General features: G+C 39.3%; 1 protein-coding gene across 3 annotated transcripts in view; it reads left to right on the forward strand.

Moving 5' to 3' along the window:
• The window catches only part of si:dkey-237i9.1 (SEC14-like protein 1), a 100229-nt gene that overhangs the window by 56793 nt on the left and 18326 nt on the right, over positions 1 to 25110 (forward strand). For all 3 annotated transcript variants that reach the window (XM_061880659.1, XM_061880660.1, XM_061880661.1), the window contains 6 exons: positions 4530 to 4719; positions 10212 to 10300; positions 10517 to 10587; positions 18053 to 18224; positions 21994 to 22128; positions 22221 to 22355. In XM_061880659.1, the coding sequence (XP_061736643.1) occupies positions 4530 to 4719; positions 10212 to 10300; positions 10517 to 10587; positions 18053 to 18224; positions 21994 to 22128; positions 22221 to 22355 (792 nt within the window). The remainder of the gene's footprint in view (positions 1 to 4529; positions 4720 to 10211; positions 10301 to 10516; positions 10588 to 18052; positions 18225 to 21993; positions 22129 to 22220; positions 22356 to 25110) is intronic.

Raw genomic sequence — 25110 nt, forward strand, 5'->3', positions numbered from 1 at the left:
GGGAATTAATTCTTCCTTCATTTGTTCTCAGATTCACATCTTCTTTCTCTCGTATTACCGCTAGCACCACAGCTAACGCTACCCATGCCGCTACCTTCCTTTCGGCGAGGGTGTATATGTATGTGACAAATTACGTGACAGTATGTGACAACAGAGTGGGAAGAGCCTGTGGTGTAATGCCAGCAGCTAAAAGCAACTGTGTGAGAACGTATGCTCGAATATCACGATATAGTCTTTTTTTTATATCGCACAGAGACAAACGCGTGATATATCGAGTAAATCGATATTTCGCCCAGCCCTAGTTCTAATTTAACAAGCCGGGATGTCCATTAGCTGACAGTGCGCCTTATTGATTGATTGATTGATATAATTTTATTTCAAATATGCAGAAAAAAAAGAGCAAGCCTGATCCAATACAGTGCGATAGCATTAACAACCATTATTACAAAATAAAAACAAATGAGCATTAGACTTTCTTTTTTTTATTTTATTAATTTTTTTTACATATTTGAAAAGGAGTGAGAAGACGTTTACACTTATTTAATCCCACCCCTTTTTTTTAAAATCCTAAATTACTTTGAGCTAGAACTACCTGTCCACTCTATGTACAAACTTAATGAACTTGTATATACATAAATGATAAGTATATACATACCGTATTTTTTGGACTATAAGTCCCAGTTTTTTTCATATGTGCGACATATACTCCGGAGTGACTTATGTGTGAAATTATTAACACATTACCGTAAAATATAAAAAAATATTATTTATTAGGGATGCACCGAAATGAAAATTTGTGGCCGAAGCCAAAGCTGAATAAAATTTAAACGCTTGGCCGAAGGCCAAATACCGAATACCAAATAATGAATGCAGTTTTTCACAATTTTTTAAATATTGCATAAATAGCCTAGAATAAGTATTTAGACATGTTTTTCAAATAAAGTAATTTTTTATTGAATATTGACATTTTTTTAATATTCCAGTAGCCTTTGCTTTTCAAAAAAAAGCACAAAGTTTTTCATTTATATTAGGCCTTCAAACAAAACATGCATTCCAAAAAAAAACAAAGTGCATTAAAGTGGATAAACCCACAACAAATGAATTATTTGTCCTTTTGGCAAAAGTCTGCTTACCCACAGTAGATATGCTAAAAATGTAAACAGAAGGCTCAAGTAAATCTCAATTAAGTGTGTGCTTGTAACCTCTTACACTTATACAGGTAGCCTTCACAAGAGGCTAATAATGTAACCAGAGGCCCCACTAAATCTCAATAAGTGTGTGCTTGTAACCTCATACACTTATACAGGTACACAACATATCCCAACGTCACCGCGTCATTGCACGTTGGTTGATTGCGTCACCGCGTCAAAAAATTGCGTCACACGCCACTATTCGGCCTTGTTTTTAACTCATTCCACAGAAGGCCGAATGTGGCTTTTTTTGCCATATTCGGCCGAATATATTCGGTTACCGATTAATCGGTGCATCCCTATTATTTATCTCATTCACGGAAGAGACGAAGAAAATGTCATCAATCGTCACATACACGTCAACCAATAACGGGGGAGGGTCATGGCAGAAGTGCATTGTGGGTCATGGAATGCTAACCGCTATAGCTATTAAAATGGATCATTGCATCGTTGGCGGTAACTTATAAAAACTGAAAAAGGCTGAACAAAAATGGCACCGAAAAGGAAATCATGTAATGCAGATTACAAGCTGGACGTAGTGAAATATGCAGCAGAAAACGACAAGAGGAAGCGGCGCATACCTTTGGAGTTGGCAGAGTTGTTTGGAAGCGAAATCGAGGAAGAAGATTTCATGGGATTTATGAATTAGGAGTGAGAGATTGTTTGGTAAAGGTATAGCATGTTCTCTATATTTTCTAGTTATTTGAATGACTCTTACCATAATATGTTAGGTTAACATAGCAGGCACCTTCTCAGTTGGTTGTTTATGCCTCATATAACGTACACTTATTCAGCCTGTTTTTCACTATTCTTTATTTTAAATTGCCTTTCAAATGTCTATTTTTGGTGTTGTGATTTATACTCCAGTGCGACGTACAGTGGGGGAAAAAAGTATTTAGTCAGCAAGTTCTCCCACTTAAAATGATGACAGAGGTCTGTAATTTTCATCATAGGTACACTTCAACTGTGAGAGACAGAATGTGAAAAAAAATCCAGGAATTCACATTGTACGAATTTTAAATAAGTTATTTGTAAATTATGGTGGAAAATAAGTATTTGGTCAACCATTCAAAGCTTTCACTGATGGAAGGAGGTTTTGGCTCAAAATCTCACGATACATGGCCCCATTCATTCTTTCCTTAACACGGATCAATCCTCCCAAAGCATGATGTTTCCACCCCCATGCTTCACAGTAGGTATGGTGTTCTTGGGATGCAACTCAGTATTCTTCTTCCTCCAAATACGACGAGTTGAGTTTATACCAAAATGGATACATGGATGATACAGCAGAGGATTGGGAGAATGTCATGTGGTCAGATGAAACCAAAATAGAACTTTTTGATATAAACTAGCATGCTAGCAAAAGAGGACATGTCCGGTGCTAGCAGCGACCGGTCGGGCTAGGATAGACTGACCACACCTCCTCTTTTCACCGGACATGTCTTCTTTTGCGGGGCTGTCCAGGCGGAGTTTCTTAAATGCCTCAAATGTCCGGCATTTTGAGTTATGGTTGCGTGTATTAACAATGTACAGTCAGGGTTAAGAGGAGGTTAAAAACCAAACAAATTGTGCGTGCAGCATTCGTGAGGGAGGGGCACAGAGCGAGAGAGTTATGATAAACGTTCATGCGTCTCCAGGCTATACTTTTTATCCATTTATCAGATTTTATTTTTTATTATTTATAGCAGGGGTGTCAAAAGTGTGCCCCGGAGGCCATTTGCGGCCCACAGCTAATGTTTTAAAGGCCCACGGCACATTCTAAAAATAACAAAAACATAAAGGAGATGCTTGGATCCACTATGGACTGGATTTTCGTGATATACTGTTAGACCCAGGTTTCTAATAGTCATTCACATCGACGTCCCGCTTGGTTGTGAGTTATTCCTTGCCCTTATCTGGGCTCTGAACTAAGGATGTCGTTGTGGATTGTGCAGCCCTTTGAGACACTTGTGATTTAGGCCTATATAAATTAAACATTGATTGATTGATTCAATGGTTGGATCTCTCGGTGAGGTGGCTCACTGCAGTCAGAATTTTTTTTAGAACTGTCTGCATTACTTTTTATAAAATGAATAAATCAATTGATTATTGATGTTTACTAATTGATAGAGATGTCCGATAATGGCTTTTTTGCCGATATCCCGATATTGTCCAACTCTTAATGACCGATTCCGATATCAACCGATACCGATATATACAGTCGTGGAATTAACACTGTTATGCCTAATGTTGTGATTCCCAGCTAGATGCATTAAACAATGTAACGAGATTTTCCAAAATAAATCAACTCAAGTTATGGAAAAAAAATGCCAACATGGCACTGCCATATTTATTATTGAAGTCACAAAGTGCATTATTTTTTTTTAATATGCCTCAAAACAGCAGCTTGGAATTCAGGACATGCTCTCCCTGAGAGAGCATGAGGAGGTTAAGGTGGGCGGAGTTGGGGGTAGCGGGGAGTGTATATTGTAGTGTCCTGGAAGAGTTAGGGTGTTTGTTGTGTTACGGTGCGGATGTTCTCCCGAAATGTGTTTGTCATTCTTGTTTGGTGTGGGTTCACAGTGTGGCGCATATTTGTAACAGTGTTAAAGTTGTTTATACGGCCACTCTCAGTGTGACCTGTATGGCTGTTGACCAAGTATGCCTTGCATTCACTTATGTGTGTAGATATTATGTGATTGGTCCGGCATGCAAAGGCAATGCCTTTAAGGTTGTAGTATGCCTTGCATTCACTTGTGTGTAGATATTATGTGATTGGTCCGGCACGCAAAGGCAATGCCTTTAAGGTTTATTGGCGCTCTGTACTTCTCCCTACGTCCGTGTACCACTCCGTACAGCGGCGTTTTAAAAAGTAATACATTTTACTTTTTGAAACCCATACCGATAATTTCCGATATTACATTTTATAGCATTTATCAACCGATAATATTGGCAGTTCGATATTATCGCACATCCCCGCTAATTGATATTATAATTGTTAATGTCCGAATTGCAATGCATCTAAAAATCTATTTCCCCCATTAAGTGTCCATTAAGCAATCTTAAACATGTATATTTCAAAACAAATACATGCACATTTGTGAATGATTAGATAATGAGGGAGCGATACTGAAAGTTTTTTTGCCTTATTTACTCTATATGAGCACCAGTAGTTGTCCATCAAGACCGTACTCATTTCTTGCCATGTTCGATGTAGCATTTTTTCGTTAAGAGACTTTGAGGAAATGCTGAATATTTTTATATCTGCATTTCAAATGCCAGTCACTGTCAGGAAAATAAAATTTCTACAATAAATATTTGTGCCAATTTATAAAAGTACCTTCTTTTATTCAATTGCAGATTCCCAAAGATGAACATATCCTGCGATTCTTGCGGGCTAGAGATTTCAACATTGACAAGGCCCGGGAAATTCTGTGCCAGTCGCTGACCTGGAGGAAGCAGCATCAAGTGGACTATCTTCTTGAGACCTGGAGTTCACCACAGGTCCTACAGGACTTTTACACTGGGGGCTGGCACCACCATGATAGAGGTAAGTTTTAAGATCTACATGCATACAACCTCCCAACCACCCGCTTGGGAGGTTAATCAGTAGTGTCAAAAATGTTTCTTTCTTATCATTTCTATGCAGATGATATCCAACTGTTATGCTACTTCAATGATTCAGAGTTTCACTTTTTATCGGAGTTCTTGGAATCAAAAACTTCCTCCAGATAGACAGATAGATAGATAGGTCTTTAATGTCATTGCACAAGTACAACAAAACTTTGTTTTCAGCACAAACCCATTCAAGATTCGACAAACAAACAGTGTACAGGGTCACAGAACACGAACGCCGTAAAAGATGGGGAAAAAGGTAAAACGCTGGGGAAGTAAAAAAATACCTAAGGGGGCCCAGTCTGGAGTGGGAAAAAACCTCCATAGCAAAGCACATATACATATTACAACGTACATCTCGAGATATCTAGAAACAGAGGGAAGGGAATGTGGTGTCATGGTGGTAGGCCGCAGTTCTCAGGCGCTGACCATCCTTTCATCACCCCATGGGATTTGCGTCGAGGGCGTTGGGTTGGGGTTGGGGTGGGTGGGGTGTGTATGTGTGGCGTATATTTTTGGGATGCATGTTTGTGTGTAAGCCTGCAGTGTGTCTCTGTTCCACGGACTAGATCTTGTGCAGTCGCTAGTCCTAAGTCAACAACAACAGGTGTGTGTCCATGAGAGACGGGAAGGGAGTTTGTTGTGTCTTCGCTGCACTGTCCTTCGGGAGAGTGCACATATACATATTACAACGTACATCTCGAGATATCTAGCAAAAGAGGGAAGGGAGTGCGGGGTCATGGTGGTAGGCCACAGCTCTCAGGCGCTGACCATCCTTTCATCACCCATATGGGATTTGCGTCGAGGGATTTGGGTTGGAGGTGGGGTGTGTATGTGTGGCGTATATTTTTGGGATGCATGTTTGTGTGTAAGCCTGCATTGTGTCTCTGTTCCACGGCTTTGATCTTGTGCAGTCGCTAGTCCTAAGTCAACAACAACAGGTGTGTGTCCATGAGAGACAAGAAGAGAGTCTGTTGTGTCTTCGCTGCACTGTCCTTCGGGAGAGTGCACATACACATATTACAACGTACATCTCGAGATATCTAGCAACAGAGGGAAGGGAGTGCGGGGTCATGGTGGTAGGCTGCAGCTCTCAGGGGCTGACCATCCTTTCATCACCCCTATGGGATTTGCGTCGAGGGCGTTGGGTTGGGGGTGGGGTGTGTATGTGTGGCGTATATTTTTGGGATGCATGTTTGTGTGTAAGCCTGCAGTGTGTCTCTGTTCCACGGCCTTGATCTTGTGCAGTCGCTAGTCCTAAGTCAACAACAACAGGTGTGTGTCCATGAGAGACGGGAAGGGAGTTTTTTGTGTCTTCGCTGCACTGTCCTTCGGGAGAGTGCACATATACATATTACAACGTACATCTCGAGATATCTAGCAACAGAGGGAAGGGAGTGCGGGGTCATGGTGGTAGGCCGCAGCTCTCAGGCGCTGACCATGCTTTCATCACCCCTATGGGATTTGCGTCGAGGGCGTTGGGTTGGGGCTGGGGTGTGTATGTGTGGCGTATATTTTTGGGATGCATGTTTGTGTGTAAGCCTGCAGTGTGTCTCTGTTCCACGGCCTTGATCTTGTGCAGTCGCTAGTCCTAAGTCAACAACAACAGGTGTGTGTCCATGAGAGACAAGAAGGGAGTTTGTTGTGTCTTGCTCCACTGTCCTTCGGGAGAGTCTCGAAGCCAGGGAAACAATCCAAGTTAGAATGTTTTAAATTAAATAAGTAAATTCTAACAAAATCGAAACTCTGATAATTGCTCCCGATACAAAGATTTCCCTGATCAAGAACTCCCTTGGTCCTCTGGGTGCATCTGTTCAAAGTAGCCTCAGAAACCTTGGGGTTGTGTTGGATCAGTCAAAGTCTTTGGAGGGTCACTGTTGTGAATTGACCAACAACTGTTTTTATCATCTCTAAAATATTTCTAAAGTGAGAAATTTGTTGGATCTCGAAATGATCATTCATGCGTTCATTTCATCCGGTATTGACTATTGCAATTCTCTCTTCACTCTTTTCAACGAGTCAACCCCTAAAAAGACTTCAGACTGTACAAAATGCAGCTGCCAGACTTTTGTTCCCAGAACAGCCAACATCAGCCCCGTTTGATCCAGTCTTCATTGGCTTCCAGTCAAATTCTGATTTGAGTTTTAGATTTTAGGCCTGACTTTCCGTGCGTTGCATGGTGGGGCCCCTCAGTACATCACTGACTTGTTATGCCCCTACTCTTCAGGGCGCAGCCTCCAGTCTTCAGGCCAAGGTCTTCTAAAGCAGTGTTTTTCAACCTTTTTTGAGCCAAGACACATTTTTTTGTGTTGATAAAATCCGGAGGCACACCCCTAGCAGAAATTATTAAAAAATGAAACTCAGTTGACAGTAAAGAGTCGTTGGATATGACTTTAAAGCATAACCAAGCATGCATCAATATAGCTCTTGTCTCAACGTAGGTGTACTGTCACCACCTGTCACATCACACCCTGACTTATTTTGAGTTTTTTGCTGTTTTTCTGTGTGTAGTGTTTTAGTTATTGTCTTGCACTCCTATTTTGGTGGCTTTTTCTCTTTTTTTGGTATATTCCTGTAGCAGTTCCATGTCTTCTTTCGAGCGATATTTCCCCGCATCTACTTTGTTTTAGCAATGAAGAATATTTCAGTTATTTTTATCTTTCTTTGTGGGGACGTTGTTGATTGTCATGTCATGTTCAGATGTACTTTGTGGACGCCGTCTTTGCCCCACATTAAGTCTTTGCTGTCGTCCAGCATTCTGTTTTTGTTTACTCTGTCGCCAGTTCAGTCTTAGTTTCGTTCTGCATTGCCTTCCCTAAGCTTCAATGCCTTTTCTCAGGGGCAGTCGCCTTTTTTTAATTTTTGGTTTACTTATTAGATACCTTTTTACCTGCTTGCTTCCTCCCGCTGTTTCCGACATCTATAAAGCAATTAGCTACCGCTGCCACCTACTGATATGGAAGATTATTACACGGTTACTGTGTCGAGCTCTAGACAGCACTGACACTCAACAAAACAACAACACATCATTTGCAGACTATAACTACTGGTTTGCAAAAATATTTTTAACCCAAATAGGTGTGATTAGATAATCTCCCACGGCACACCAGACTGTATTTGAAAAACACTGTTCTAAAGATCCCAAAAGCTCATTTTTAAAACCTGCGGAGACCTGGCATTCCTGGCTATAGCTCCCAGACTCTGGAACACCTGGCACCAGTCCCTCCGTGATCTTGACTGTGTTACACGTTTAAGTTAAAGTTAAAGTACCAATGATTGTCACACACACACTAGGTGTGGTGAAATTTGTCCTCTACATTCGACCAATCCCCTTGTTCACCCCCTGGGAGGTGAGGGGAGCAGTAGGCAGCAGCGGTGCCACGCCCGGGAATCATTTTTGAGGATTTAACCCCCAATTCCAACCCTTGATGCTGAGTGCCAAGCAGGGAGGTAATGGGTCCCCTTTTTATAGTCTTTGGTGTGACTCGGCCGGGGTTTGAACTCACAACCTACCGATCTCAGGGCGGACACTCTAACCACTACACCAGTGACTAAGAAACATTTGAAAACTTCTCTTTTCAATAAAGCTTTTAGTTGTTTCACTTTTTAATTATCATGTTTAATCCACCTTGGATCTTTTTTATGATGTTGCCCCTGTAGTTTTAATTGAATTGTTGTTTTCCGGACTGCGTGGCGCGGTCGGGAGAGTGGTCGTGCCAGCAACTTGAGGGTTCCTGGTTCGATCCCCACCTCCTACCAACCACGTCACATCCGTTGTGTCCTGGAGCAAGACACTTCACCCTTGCTCCTGATGGGTTGTGGTTAGGGCCTTGCATGGCAGCTCCCGACATGTGTGTGTGAATGTGGAAATCGTGTCAAAGCCTTGAACGTAGAAAAGCGCTATACGAATATGACCCATTTACTATTTTACTTCACATATACAGCGCTTTTTGATTTCATCAGTGAAAAGCGCTTTATAAATAAAATGGACTTACTTGGTACGCATTTGTCCATGATCTACAACAGGGGTCACCAACGCGGTGCCCACGGGCACCAGGTAGCCCGTAAAGACCAGAGGAGTGGCCCGCTGGCCTGTTCTAAAAATAGCTCAAATAGCAGCACTTACCAGTGAGCTGCCTCTAATTTTTATATTTGTATTTATTTACTAGCAAGCTGGTCTCACTTTGCTCGACATTTTAATTCTAAGAGAGACAAAACTCAAATAGAATTTGAAAATCCAAGAGAATATTTTAAAAGACTTTGTCTTCACTTGTTTAAATAATTCATTTATTGTTTTTATTTTGCTTCTTATAACTTTCAGAAATACAATTTTAGAGAAAAAAATACAACTTTAAAAATAATTTTTGGATTTTTAAACACCTATACCTTTTTACCTTTTAAGTCCCTTCCTCTTCTTTCCTGACAATTTAAATCAATGTTCAAGTATTTATTTGTTTATTGTAAAGGATAATAAATACATTTTAATTTAATTCTCCATTTTAGCTTCTGTTTTTTCGACGAAGAATATTTGTGAAATATTTCTTCAAACTTAAAATTCCAAAAAATTATTTTGGAAAATCTAGAAAATCTTTAGAATTAAATTAAAATCTTATTTTAAAGTCTTTTGGAAAAAAAATCTAGAAGAAATAATGATAGGTCTATGTTACAAATATAGCTTGGTCCAATTTGTTATATATTATAACAAAGTGCAGATTGGATTTTAACTTATTTAAAACATGTCATCAACATTTTAAAATTAATCTTAATCAGGAAAAATGACTAATGATGTTCCATAAACTCTTTTTAAAATGTTTTCAAAAATATTCAAATGAGCTGATTTCTCTATTCATTTTTTTCGGTTGAATTTTAAAGAGTCGATCGAGATTGAAGATAGACTATGTTTCAAAATAAAATTTTCATTTTTTTTTGTTTTTTTCTCCTCTTTTAAACCGTTCAATCAAGTGTTTTTTTCATCATTTATTCTCTACAAAAAACCTTCCGTAAAAAGAAAAAAAAATGTACGACGGAATGACAGACAGAAATAACCTTTTTTAAAAAAAATACATTTGGATTTATTCATTAAAGGTAAATTGAGCAAATTGGCTATTTCTGGCAATTTATTTAAGTGTGTGTCAAACTGGTAGCCCTTCGCATTAATCAGTACCCAAGAAGTAGCTCTTGGTTTCAAAAAGGTTGGTAACCCCTGATCTACAATATATAGGTTATACTTGCAGAGTTTGCCAACCGGATGAGCGTTCTGTTTTTTAGATTTAGGCTGTATAGCATGAAATCAATGTCTATTTTTTGCGTGGTAGAGATGACCTTTCATTTTAAAGCTCTGACTTCACCTTGGTACTATATTTAGCCAAAGGATGGACTGCACTATACTTGTTAACAGAGTAGTGGTTGTAAATGTTCATCCTCCAGATGGTCGTCCTTTGTACATCCTGAGACTTGGCCAGATGGACACCAAAGGACTGGTCCGAGCTCTTGGAGAAGAATCCCTACTCCGACATGTATGTATAGTTGTCACATCGCACTTGCAGTTTCCATGACAGTGCATGTTAAGTATGATTGACATGTTAATGTCAATTTATATCAATGTAATATTATGTAAGTGATTTAAAAGTAGGACATATGCAGTTACTATGTAGTCTGCCAAATGCCATAAATGTAGGTCACCCTGGTTAGATTATAAACACCAAGTTTATGATACATGTTTCCTTTTTTAGGTGCTATCTATCAATGAGGAAGGTCTGAGACGCTGTGAAGAGAACACAAAGGTGTTTGGTCGACCCATAAGGTGAGCTGAGTAAAGCATGAACTTGATATTTATTTTACTCCAAAGTGCAGTGGATAGAGATGTCCGATAATGGCTTTTTTTGCCGATATTGTCAAACTCTTAATTACTGGTTCCGATATCAACCGATACCGATATATACAGTCGTGGAATTTACACATTATTATGCCTAATTTTGTTGTGATGCCACGCTGGATGCATCAAACAATCTAACAAGGTTTTCCAAAATAAGAGAACAACATGGCACTTCCATATTTATTATTGAAGTCACAAAGTGCATTATTTTTTTTTAACATGCCTCAAAACAGCATCTTGGAATTTGGGACATGCTCTCCCTGAAATAATCCGGATACCCACTACAACTATGAGAAATACTATACTTAGACTTTCACAAAGTACATTATTTATTTATTTTTTTAAACATGCCTCAAAACAACAGATAAAAAAACAATGAAAGAACACAGCTTCAGTCCAGAGTATACTAGAGTCATAAAGTAAACAATAAAATAGTCCTCCTTTAGTGCAAAGCTGCCTGGTATACTGTATAACAGAAAACTATAAACAGAGCTCAATCTGCCCTGCTCTAACGTATTTGTATGAGTGACAAAAATGTGCTGCAAGCTGGTGGTGAGTGCTTGGAGTGGCCTACCGGTCAGCCAGAGATTCGGAAATGCTGCGTTGAGACAGGGCACCTCCGTTAACTGCAAGCTGCAAAGTGCGCGCCGTGTGGGGCAGACTCGCCACACCAAACTCCACTGTAGCTTTTGACATACTGCCTGCGTTGTCCCTGACCACAACGTGGGCTTTCGCCCTGGGGTGGTTTTTGTTGTATTTTTGTTTTTATCTCGGCGGAGTCTTCATGCGACAACTCTGTGGTACTACTTTTTTTCGCTGTTTGCTTTTCATCCATCTTCCGCTTGTTTTCATTGTGTATCTCCTTACAATTCTTGAAGAGGTGGGAGATCAGATTGCTTGTAATAGCCAACTTTTTGCAGTCATCGCAAATTGCCAGTTTTTTTTATCCGTCGGAGACATTTAAATATAATCCCAAATCATGTCGTCAGTCAGTCACAGAGTGAGCTCGCTTGTTTGCCACGGCTACAGCACCGGCAACAACACACTCTTGTTGTTATGCTTCCGCTGATGGCGGTTTGATGAGGTCATCAAGCGTCGCAGTAAACCTCTCATGCTGCAGTCGTCAACTCCTGTGTTGTGTGTGGGAAAGGGGAGGAGCTGCTGACTGGGAGAAGCAAATGCTCGTTACTTCTCTCTACGTCAGTGTTTTACCGGATATGTACCGCTCCGTACAGCGGCGTTTTAAAAAGTAATTCATTTTACTTTTTGAAACCGATACCGATAATTCCCGATATTACATTTTAAAGCATTTATCGGCCGATCGATATTATCGGACATCTCTAGCGGTGGAACCTCAACCTACGAGCTCAATTTAATGCTTGTAACTTAAACACTTTAATAATCCCGGCCTATTGAATATTATTGAAATGTATTTAATTTGTGCTTGACATCCCCAAAACACCACCATTTTAACACATAACATGCTTATTAAAAAGAGAAATGAAATTTTAGATACTGAATGGTATATAAAATATAATAGTCACAAAAAATAATACACAGAAAATATAATACTGTCTTCCTCTTTCTGTTGCTGCGACAGACGCTTACATTTCCCCAAAAGGATGAATAAAACATTCTGAACACAGTAGAACACACTCCAAATGGACAGTAGTTTTATGAAAAAATAACATAGTATAGCATTGACCTTAGAGAGCAACCATTATCAGTGGTAACGTAGGTGGTTAAATTTTGCCTTCCGTAGCTAAAGTGGCAGTTCACCCTCGCTCTGGCACAAGAAAGGCGGCTCTGAACACTGGTCATTTGTACTTGGGAGAACAAACATCTGAAGTGTCTCCTTTGAGCGGCTTCTCTGTTTGACACACAGCAGCTTTTCCATATTTTCATGCATAAATGTCCACTGTTTTTCTGGTGCAAACACTGGTTCCTGCGAAAGAGCCTGGCATTCATGATATTGATTATTCCTTCAATTCAATGAATATCTTCAACTGCTCCCACTCTCCTTTGCTCATTTTCTATGTTTCCATTGTTGGAAAACACATATGTCAATATGTAGCTGTAAGCTATTGCTATGGAGAAAGACCAGATGTTTTGGGACAGATCTTATGGCGTTCATTTGACATTTAGTACGCTCACTAGCAGTGGAGAGGCTCGTAACTTAAAGGGGAACATTATCACCAAACCTATGCAAGCGTCAATATATACCTTGATTTTGCAGAAAAAAGACCATGTATTTTTTTAACCGATTTTCGAACTCTAAATGGGTGAATTTTGGCAAATTAAACGCCTTTCTGTTTATCGGTCTTTTAGCGATGACGTCAGAACGTGACGTCACAGAGGTAATACACCCGCCATTTTCGTTTTCACATTATAAACACCGGGTCTCAGCTCTGTTATTTTCCGTTTTTTCTACTATTTTTTGGAACCTTGGAGACATCATGCCTCGTCGGTGTGTTGTCGGAGGGTGTAACAACACTAACAGGGAGGGATTCAAGTTGCACCACTGGCAAGAAATCTTCCGCCAGACCCCCATTGAATTTGCCAGAGTGTCTGCACATTTTACCGGCGATGCTAAGACAGACATGGCACAGAGATGTATTGATAACCTGCAGATGCGTTTACAACGATTAAGTCAACGAAATCACAAAGGTGAGTTTTGTTGATGTTGTTGACTTATGTGCTAATCAGACATATTTGGTCACGGCATGACTGCCAGCTAATCGATGCTAGCATGCTATTTACGCTAGCTGTATGTACATTTGAAACTAGATACCCACATTTAATGCGAAACAAACACTTACCAATCGGATTTAAGTTGCTCCAGTGTCACAAGATGCGAAAGTCCTGATCGTTTGGTCCGCACATTTTACCGGCGATGCTAATAAGGCAGCCATGCTATGGGCCACTTCATTAGGTACACCAATGCTATGACCGAATAGCGTCAAAAACTATTCGCTCAATAAATAACGCCTCTCACTTTGAGGGAAGAAGGATGAGGACATATAATGACCAATTGGTCAACTTTGGCATTCAATTTAGACCAGGAAGTGGCGAGAAAGACCAAAGAGGATGTTTGGTTCCACCCCCTTTTTCGGAGTCATTCGTCATCTAAATAGAGGAGTATAAAGACGACATTGCTGTATAACGGTCAACATCCCAGTGCGAGCAGAGTTTGTACAGTAAGTGTTGTTTCATTATGTTTGTTGGCTCTCATTTCTGCACCCAGTAGTAATCGTTAGAGACGTCTGATGATATCGGACTGCCGATATTATCGGCCGATAAATGTTTTAAAATGTAATGCCGGAAATTATCGGTATCGGTTTAAAAAAGTAACATTTATGACTTTTTAAAACGCCGCTGTACGGAGGGGTACACGGACGTAGGGAGAAGTACGCCGCAGTTGTCTCCCAGTCATACTTGCCAACCCTTTCGATTTTTTCGAAAGACTCCTGAATTTCAGTTTCCCTCCCGAAAATCTCCCGGGGCCACCATTCTCCCGATTTCCACCCTGACAACAATATTGGGGGAGTGCCTCAAAGGCACTGCCTTTGCGTGTCGGCCCAGTCACATAATTTCTACGGCTTTTCACACAAACAAGTGAATGCAAGCCATACTTGGTCAACAGCCATACAGGTCACACTGAGGGTGGCCATATAAACAACTTTAACACTGTTACAAATATGTGCCACACTGTGAACCCACACCAAACAAGAATAACAAACACATTTCGGGAGAACATCCGCACCGTAAAACAACATAAACACAACAGAACAAATACACAGAACCCCCTTGCAGCACTAACTCTACCGGGATGCTATAACATACACCCCCACTACCCTCTAAACCCCCCCAACTCAATTCTGCCCACCTCAACCTCCTCATGCTCTCTCAGGGAGAGCATGTCCCAAATTCCAAGCTGCTGTTTTGACACACTTTAAAAAAAATAATGCACTTTGTGACTTCAATAATAAATATGGCAGTGCCATGTTGGCATTTTTTTCATAAGTTGAGTTAATTTATTTTGAAAAAACCCTGTTACATTGTTTAATGCATCAAGCGGGGCATCACAACAAAATTAGGCATAATAATGTGTTAATTCCACGACTGTATGTATCGGTTGATATCGGAATCGGTAATTAAGAGTTGGACAATATCGGGATATCGGCAAAAAAACATATGTAAATATCAATCACTCAATCAATGTTATATAGCCCTAAATCACAAGTTTCTCAAAGGGCTGCAGAAGCCACAACGACATCCGTGGATCAGAGGCCACATACTGTAATGGCAAGGAAAAGCTCACATCCCAGTGGGACATCCATGTGAATGACTGAGAAACCTTGGAGAGGACCGCAAATTTGGGGATCCCCCCCTTCTAGGGGAGACCAGATGCAATGGACGTCGAGTGGGTCCAACATAATATTGCAAAAGTCCAGTCCACAGTGGATCTAACATAATAGTGAGAGTCCAGTCCATAGTGGGGCCAGCAAGAGACCATCCCGAGCGGAGACGGGTCAGCAGTGCAGAGATTTCCCCAACCGATGCACAGGCGAGCTGTCCACCCCGGGTCCCAACTCTAGACAGCCAGCACTTCATCCATGACCTCTGGACCTGTGCCCTCCCGCCCCTCCACAAGGGAGTGGGGGACAGAGGAGAAAAGAAAAGAAACGGCAGATCAACTGGTCTAAAAAGGGGGTCTATTTAAATACTAGAGTATTCAAATTAGTTTTAAGATGGGACTTAAATGCTTCTAATATTACATATTACTATATTAGATATATTCTTACAGTACCGTGTATATAAAACATTGATAGATGTTTTGATGTCTTATAGAGGCAGAAAAGAGTGACTCCCATGGGCTCTTTAAATGCAGAATTTTGATAGCATTTATTTACTAGTTAGAATGTATACAAAAGAAAAACAAACAAATGTGTGCTTGTCTTACATAAGGATTGTATAGAATAGACAACATTTAAAAAAATGTGCTTTTCACCTTTAGTTAAAGCAAAACAAAATGCCAAAAGACTGCTCTTATGTTAAAAATACTCGTACCGTATTTCCTTGAATAGCCGTCGGGCATGTAATATGCGCCTGCCTTGACGTACTGCCGGGTCAAATTCGCTCCCCAAATTTATTAGCGCGTGCTTACTTTTAACGCCGGGTCAAATTCATGACATCACGAGTGACGAATCCCCTGTGGTTTTTTTCAAAATAGCGGAGGAGGTTTTTTTTGCGTTTACTATGTGTAAACCAGGGGTCTTGTTCCACTGCCATACAGATCACACTGATGCTTGTGATATAAAACAACTAACACTCTTACTAATATGCGCCACACTCTGTGAACCCACACCAAACAGGAATGACAAACACATTCCGGGAGAACATCGGCTCTGTAACACATTACAAACGCAACATAACACTTACCCAGAATGCCATGCATCTATGACTCTTGGCTATATTATACACTCTTGCCTATGCGTCGATTGAGGTGGGCGGGGCTGGGGGGCGCATGTATAATATAGCCAAGAGTCATGGATGCATGGCCTTCTGGGTAAGTGTAATGTTGCGTTTATAATGTGTTACAGAGCCGATGTTCTCCAGATATGTGTTAGTTGTGGGTTCACAGAGTGTGCCGCATATTTGTAAGAGTGTTAAAGTTGTTTATATCACAACCATCAGTGTAAAAGGTATGACTGTTGACCAAGTATGCATTGCAATCTCGTGTGCGAAACAGCGAAATGCATGCGTCCGGCCGGCACGCAGGTAGCATGGTGTAAAGGTGGGCGCGATGACATGTTGTAGAGCAGTGGTCCCCAACCACCGGGCCGCGGTCGCAGAATAATTTTTTATAATTTTTTATAATTTTGTCCCACCCAATTTTTTACTGCATGCCTTTGGTAAGCGCAGGGGTGAGAAGAGGTTTTAAAATTATCAGCGCCTGCTTCTTTTACCGCATGCCTTGATTGAGTGCAGGAGTGAGAAGGGGTTTTAAATTAATTAGCGCCCCGGCGGCTATTCAAAGAAATACGGTAAGTTGAGAAACCACTGTTCAGTGTACTCAAAGTTAAAGTTTAAACCAGGGGTAGGGAACCTATGGCTCTAGAGCCAGATGTGGCTCTTTTGATGACTGCATCTGGCTCTCGGATAAATCTTAGCTGACATTGCTTAATGCGATAATTATGAATAATTTCGCTGGTAATCACAGTGCTAAAAATAACGTGCAAAGTACAAAACATTCTCATGCATTTAAATCCATCCGTTTTTTACAGCACCTGTTCAAGAAGTCGCATTAATGGTAAGAAATATTTTATGTCACGATGGGGGCGGGGGTTGCAGCTTGCTTCGGGGTCGTTCTCCCAGGAAGGCAGACGTACTACTCGGGACATGGCATTTAGGTAAAAACATGATTGAATTTTAACAAAAAAAATATACAAACAAAAATCGCTCACAGCGGAGGCACAACTTGGGCTAAGGAACAAAGCTAATGCATAAACAGACTAAGGACATAAATCAAACAAAACTTACTTGACATGGCATGAACCACGAAAACTATGGCAAGGCATGAAACAAGTCAGCACAAGGCGACTGACTGGCAAAGACGAGCTTAAATACTGCCTCTGATTAGTGCTCGGGAAGCAGGTGAGCGGGCATTTTGTCCACCAGAGACAGGTGGACAAAATGAGTAGCCAAGGAAACCAGACAAGGGAGTGGAAAAAAACAGGAACTTAAAGAGTCTAAAGGACAAACAGCACATGGCCAAACAAAAACATGATCAACAGACATGACATTTGATTTATTATTGGTTAGCTTCAGAGTAAAAATTTTATTAAAAAGAATAAAATACTTCTTATACTCTAAAAATGTTGGTCTTACTCAAAAATGCACACATTTAGTTGTATTCAGTGTTAAAAAATATGATATGGCTCTCACGGAAATACATTTTGAAATATTTGGCTTTCATGGCTCTCTCAGCCAAAAAGGTTCCCGACCCCTGGTTTAAACAATAAAACAAGGTTTTTATGATGATGTCACGCCATGTAGGAGGGATTCCAGGGCAGTCACATTGCCAACTGAGGATGGACAAGTGCAAATGTTGTTTTCCAAGTATACTTATGCAGCCGATGGTGGGAAGTGGGAGGGAAAGTAATGGAGATGGTATCTTTCAGGCATTTCAGCAGGGATCTGAGCCACAACTATGAATAGCTCTCTTGCTATATTTTCCTCAAGCCAGTAGAGGGGATGTGGAGGGAGCCAAGAGATATATAGTCCTTACTATCACCACTTAAAACCACTCTTCTTGGTGACAGGTTTTAAATATCTTGTTATCAGCTAGTTTTTGTGTGTCTTGTTAACAACACTTCCTTTTTTTCTGTAGCTGTTGGACATGTCTTGTGGATCTGGAGGGTTTAAATATGCGTCACCTGTGGCGACCAGGAGTCAAGGCGCTGTTGAGGATTATCGAGGTTGTGGAAGCCAACTATCCAGAGACGCTGGGACGGCTGCTTATTTTGAGAGCTCCCAGAGTCTTCCCGGTTCTCTGGACTTTGGTGAGCACTTGTCACCACTTGTTCACATGGTCTGTCGTGTGGTTTATGGTAGGGCTGGGCGATATGGGCTTTTTTTAATATCACGATATATTGCGATATACGATACATATTTCGGTATTTTGCCTTAGCCTTGAATGAACACTTGATGCATATAATCACAGCAGTATGAGGATTCTATGTGTCTACATTACAACATTCTAGTTCATACTGCATTAATATATACTACTTTTAAACTTTCATACAGAGAAGGAAATCACAATTAAGTCAATTTACCAGAACTGAATTTATTAAAGTTATTAGCAGGTGACTTTTCAAATGATGCTACATATTAGCAGTAATGCTACTTTTGGTAGCAACGCTTGTGCCCCACACTTGACAAATTAAAGTTGTCTATTCGACATATTCCCACTTGAAGTTGAACCACCACCAGACAATTCTCGGGAATTAATTCTTCCTTCATTTTTTACTATATTCGCACCTTCTTTCTCTCGTATTACCACTCGGGTGGGATGATTATCAGCACCTCCGAGTCCGCTGGCATCACAGCTAACATTAGCCACGCTGCTACCTCTCTGCTGGGCGAGGGCGTATACGTATGTGACGTATGACGTGACAGTATGTGACGTGTGTAAGAATGTGCCCTCGCTGTCTGTGAGAAGGAGACACAAGAAGGAGTGGGAAGAGCCTGTAGTGTAATGCCCGCAGCTAAAAACAACTGCTTGAGAACGTATACTTGAATATTACGATATAGTCATTTTCTATATCGCACAGAGACAAACCCGCGATATATGGCGTATATCGATATATCGCCCAGCCCTAGTTTATGGTTATGTTTTAGGCGTTGTGTCGCCATCAGTTTTATACACACTTGCCATACTTGTCAACCTTGAGACCTCCAAATTCGGGAGATTGGGGGGTAGCGGTGGGTGTATATATTTTCAAGTATTTCTCATATATATACATATATATATATATATGTATGTGTGTGTATATTTGTGTGTGTATATTTGTATGTATGTACATATGTGTATGTGTATATTTGTATGTATGTACATATATGTGTATGTGTATATTTGTATGTATATATATATATATATGAGAAATACTTACAAAAATATATATGAGAAATACTTGAAAAAATATATATATGAGAAATACTTGAAAAAATATATATATGAGAAATACTTGAAAATATATATATATAGTATGTATGTATGTATGTGTATGTATATATATATAATATATATATATATATATATATGTATATATATATGTATGTATGTATATATACATATGTATATATATATATATATGGGGCGGTTTAGCTCGGTTGGTAGAGTGGCCGTGCCAGCAACTTGAGGGTTGCAGGTTCGATTCCCGCTTCTGCCAACCTAGCCACTGCTGTTGTGTCCTTGGGCAAGACACTTTACCCCCCTGCTCCCAGTGCCACCCACACTGGTTTAAATGTAACTTAGATATCGGGTTTCACTATGTAAAGCGCTTTGAGTCACTAGAGAAAAAGTGCTATATAAATATAATTCACACTTCACACTTCATATGTATATATATATATGTGTATGTATATGTGTATATATATGTATATGTGTATACATATATATACTATATGTATATGTGTATATATATTTGTATATGTATATATATATATGTATTTATATGTATCTGTATATGTGTGTGTGTGTATATATATATATATGTATATGTATATATATATATATATATATATATATATATATATATATACAGTATATATATATATATATATATATACAGTATATATATATATATATATATATGTGTGTATATATATATATATGTATATGTATATATATATATATATATATATATATATATATGTGTATATGTGTATATGTATATATATATATATATATATATATATATATATATATATATATATATATATATATATATATATATATATATATATATATATATATATATGTATATATATATATATATATATGTATATATATATATATATATGTATATATATATATATATATATATATGTATATATATATATATATATGTATATATATATATATATATGTATATATATATATATATATGTATATATATATATATATATATATGTATATATATATATATATATATATATGTATATATATATATATATATATATATATATATATATATATATATATATACACACACACACAGTGGGGCAAAAAAGTATTTAGTCAGCCACTGATTGTGTAAGTTCTCCAACTTAAAATGATGACAGAGGTCTGTAATTTTCATCATAGGTACACTTCAACTGTGAGAGACAGAATGTAAAAAGAAATCCAGGAATTCACATTGTAGGAATTTTAAATAATTTATTTGTAAATTATGGTGGAAAATAAGTATTTGGTCAACCATTCAAAGCTCTCACTGATGGAAGGAGGTTTTGGCTCAAAATGTCACGATACATGGCCCCATTCATTCTTTCCTTAACACGGACCAATCGTCCTGTCCCCTTAACAGAAAAATAGCCCCAAAGCATGATGTTTCCACCCCCATGCTTCACAGTAGGTGTGGTGTTCTTGGGATGCAACTCAGTATTCTTCTTCCTCCAAAAACGACGAGTTGAGTTTATACCAAAAAGTTCTATTTTGGTTTCATCTGACCACATGACGTTCTCCCAATCCTCTGCTGTATCATCCATGTATCCATTTTGGTATAAACTCAACTCGTCGTGTTTGGAAGAAGAAGAATACTGAGTTGCATCCCAAGAACACCATACCTACTGTGAAGCATGGGGGTGGAAACATGCTTTGCTGCTGTTTTTCTGCTAAGGGGACAGGACGATTGAGCCGTGTTAAGGAAAAAATGAATGGTGATGCGGTTGCGGATGATATAATTGCCTATCCGCGCATCTTTAATATATATATATACATATATACATATATATATATATATATATATATATATATTATATATATATATATATCTTGATTGGATTATCCAGAGAATAGTGCTCGATACCGTGGTAGAGCGCAATATGTAGGTTTGGGAAAAATCACAAGGCTACTTCGTCTCTACAGAACTGTTTCATGAGGGGTTCCCTCAATCATCAGGATATATTTCATGTCTGAAACCGCCATACCTTCTTTTCTCAATTTTTTCCTTAAGTAATAAAATCATATGCATGGACTTTGCTAAATATAGACATTAAAAACACCATGTAACAAAAATATTTATTTTCTGATCGGAAGAAATGTAATTGCCCACAGCATGCAAGTTATGCAATTCTGCTACTTCTGCTTTATTTTTTCAACTGTAATTGCATATACACCGTTCAAAAATTATTATACGACTGAAGAAATTAAATGTGGTTCATGTGTTTACATTTGAGTCTCTAAACAAATTAAAAATTGATTACATAACATGTACAATGACATGCTTTACACCCACTGAGGCCTATACCTCAATGACTGCTGGCGACCAGTTCAGGGTGTATTTTGCCTCTCACTTAAAGAGCTGGGATAGGCTCCTGTTTGAGGACAAGCTTTATAGAAAATGGATATATGTATGGATGTGAGCATATACCAGAGGATGAATGTGTATACATTTGTATTATATGTACATGATCATTGTGAGTTGGGCCATTGCCAAAGCACCACACACTGTGGAATGATTAATTACTTGGGGTGTGGTGGTATTAATTTTTTTTTTTAACCAGCCGTCATACCCATGTGACCCATGAAACAATCACTTTGTTCTTTAGGTCAGTCCATTTATTGATGAAAACACCCGCAAAAAGTTCCTTATCTATGCTGGAAACGACTACCAGGGCCCCGGTGGACTGGTAGACTACATAGACAAAGAGATTATCCCTGACTTCCTGGGAGGCGAGTGCATGGTGAGTAGATAATTAGGCGTGTTTGTTAAAGACCATAATGGAATCCTGAAACCTCTTCGACTGACCTAATTCCGTGTGTGATCTCCCTATAGTGTGAAGTACCCGAAGGTGGCTTGGTCCCCAAATCTATGTACCGCACTGCAGAAGAACTCGAAAACGAAGAGGTTCGTCTCTGGACTGAAACGATCTACCAAAGTGCCAGCATCTTCAAAGGAGCTCCGCATGAGGTGAGACTGGTCACAGAGTATCACACAGAGCCTGCAGTGGCAATTAATGTAATTATGTAGGTCAGGACAAGAGTGTCCATGTTTCAGACCTTCAGTTTTGTTGATAGGTCCGCCATCTGGTGGTTGGAATCTGTAAACTACACCCTTCTTTTTACATGGAACATAAAGTTCTTATGACACTTGGAAGTGAAATAATAGTGGAAAACATCTAAAACAGAATTTTCCTTCTTAGAATTGAGATTGCGATTCTGTGGGACGATTTATTCACACAAATGCATCTCATGTTTAGAGCCATGTGCTTACCTTTTTAGATAAATTTCACTGATTTCTAAAGATTCCTCAATGTCTTGTTCTGCTTTGATGAAACTACAGATGGTGTTTCTGACCTTTTTTTATTGGAGGTCCAGAAAGTTCGTGATGACAGATCATTTGCAGTTTTGCTCTTCAAGTTCCCCTTTAAGTCTTGTACACGGAACACTCGTTCAAAAGTCAATAATTTAATATGATCACCACTGCCGCAAGACCTTGAGTAATAGATGGCACTGGCGAGGATTGCTGATCGCATGGGTCGTTAGCTGGTAGAACCAGGGCAGCTGAGCCAACACGTTCTAGCCTGCAAGGCTTGCTGAAGTATAGGAAAAGAGAAGTGACATTAGATGTGGTTGTTAGAATAATTATGTGTAAGTTATCACAAAAGTTTCCCTTTTGGGAAACTTCCGGTGAGCAGACACAGGGGCTGTCTTTGTTGCAACAAGCTAAAGGCTTGTAAAATTCTGCTGTGTACGATGGGAAGAGACGGAAGGGGTTATCTATTGTCATCCAAGATTTTCCCAAGCTCAATCCAGGACCAGTACAAGCCCGAGGCATCTTTTTCTTTTGTGATAATGTGACCGAAAACAATGGCTGTTTTCATACACCCCATTCCTTTAGAAACAGCTGTTATGTAAACAGGGACCATCCAAATAAAAGAGGAGACGTGAACCTTTTTTCGTTACAGCGTGATGACACTGTTCAAGGGTACAAGTGTACTCATGTCTCTCAAATTGAGCAAAATGCAATCCTGTCTGTTTATTTCCTTGCTTAATAGATGTCATCGATGTTTAATCCTAACAGTGGTGTAGAGGGGTGCCCATTACGTCGATCGCGAGCTACCGGTCGATCGTGGAGAGTGTGTCAGTCGATCGCCAGCCAGGCATTGAAAAAATAGACTTAAAAATTAGCAATCATGAATCTTCACTAAGATGTCTTTTTCATCACTTGATTGATATTCACGGCACCCGTGGGTCTTGTGAGATGACGCTGGCTGCTGCCAGATCATTATTAAGAAAAAATTACTGGCAGGAAGGCGTGAATCCCTTTTTATTTCAACAGACTCTTGCGCAGGTACCTGCCGTCAAAACTCTAAAGACCAACTGCACAATTCCTAAATTCACAATAAAAGCTCTGCTTTGTCCCGCCAGTGCAAACAAAATAAGAGTCTCAGAAAGATGGCGTGCACAATCTAGCAAGCTAGTTTGCCGCCAATGTATTTTTTCTTGTAAAGTATAAAAAGGAGTATGGAAGCCGGACTAATAAGATGCCAAAAAGTAGAGATGTCCAATAATGTCTTTTTTCCGATATTGTCCAACTCTTAATTACCGATTTCGATATTATCCGATACAGATATATACAGTGGTGGAATTAACACATTATTATGCCTAATTTTGTTGTGATGCTCCACTGGATGCAATAAACAACGTAACAAGGTTTTCCAAAATAAATCAACTCAAGTTATGGAAAAAAAAATGCCATATTTATTATTGAAGTCACAAAGTGCATTATTTTTTTAAAAATTTGGGACAGGCTATCCCTGAGAGAGCATGAGGAGGTTGAAGTGGGCGGGGTTGGGGTGGGGGAAGGGGTAGCAACGGGGTGTATATTGTAGCGTCCCGGAAGATTTAATGCTGCAAGGGGTTCTGTTGTGTTTGTGTTTATGTTGTGTTACGGTGCGGATGTGCTCCCGAAATGTGTTTGTCATTCTTGTTTGGTGTGGGTTCACAGTGTGGCGCATATTTGTAACAGTGTTAAAGTTGTTTATACGGCCACCCTCTGTGTGACCTGTATGGCTGTTGACCAAGTATGCATTGCATTCACTTGTGTGTGTGAAAAGCCGTAGGTACTATCGCAGTGCCTTTAAGGTTTATAGGCGCTCTGTACTTCTCTCTACGTCCGTGTACCGCTCTGTACAGCAGCGTTTTAAAAAGTCATACATTTTACTGTATGAAACCGATACCGATCATTTCTGATATTACATTTTAAAGTATTTATCAGCCGATAATATCGGCAGTCCGATATTATCGGACATCTCTAATTCCAATCAATGCAAGTCATCAGAATCAGGTTATACACCAACTTCTAATCTTGTCTTCATGAAAGAAAGGAATCTATATGTGTTAAACATGCTTGTATTATCATTAAACGTCTTTAACTTGTTAACAAAAACGTCCCTTTTATAAATAAATAAATATCAATTATATATATGAATGAGGTAGATCCCCTCGACTTGTTCAATTGAAAAGTAGCTGGCCCGCAGAAAAGTGTGGACACCCCTGCAGTAGAGCATTAGTCCTCCAGTACAACGGCACCGTTTGTTTTTGATGCAGCTTGTTCAGTACAATAAAACAAACTGTTATTTAAAAAAATGTTTGTGTGTTAGTCAAGAGTCAAGATAATACATTTTTGTGTGCAGCTGTATGTGTGACGTAATACGTAGCTA

Source organism: Nerophis ophidion, linkage group LG20 (genome assembly GCF_033978795.1).
Source record: "Nerophis ophidion isolate RoL-2023_Sa linkage group LG20, RoL_Noph_v1.0, whole genome shotgun sequence".
Taxonomy (NCBI): Eukaryota; Metazoa; Chordata; class Actinopteri; order Syngnathiformes; family Syngnathidae; genus Nerophis; species Nerophis ophidion.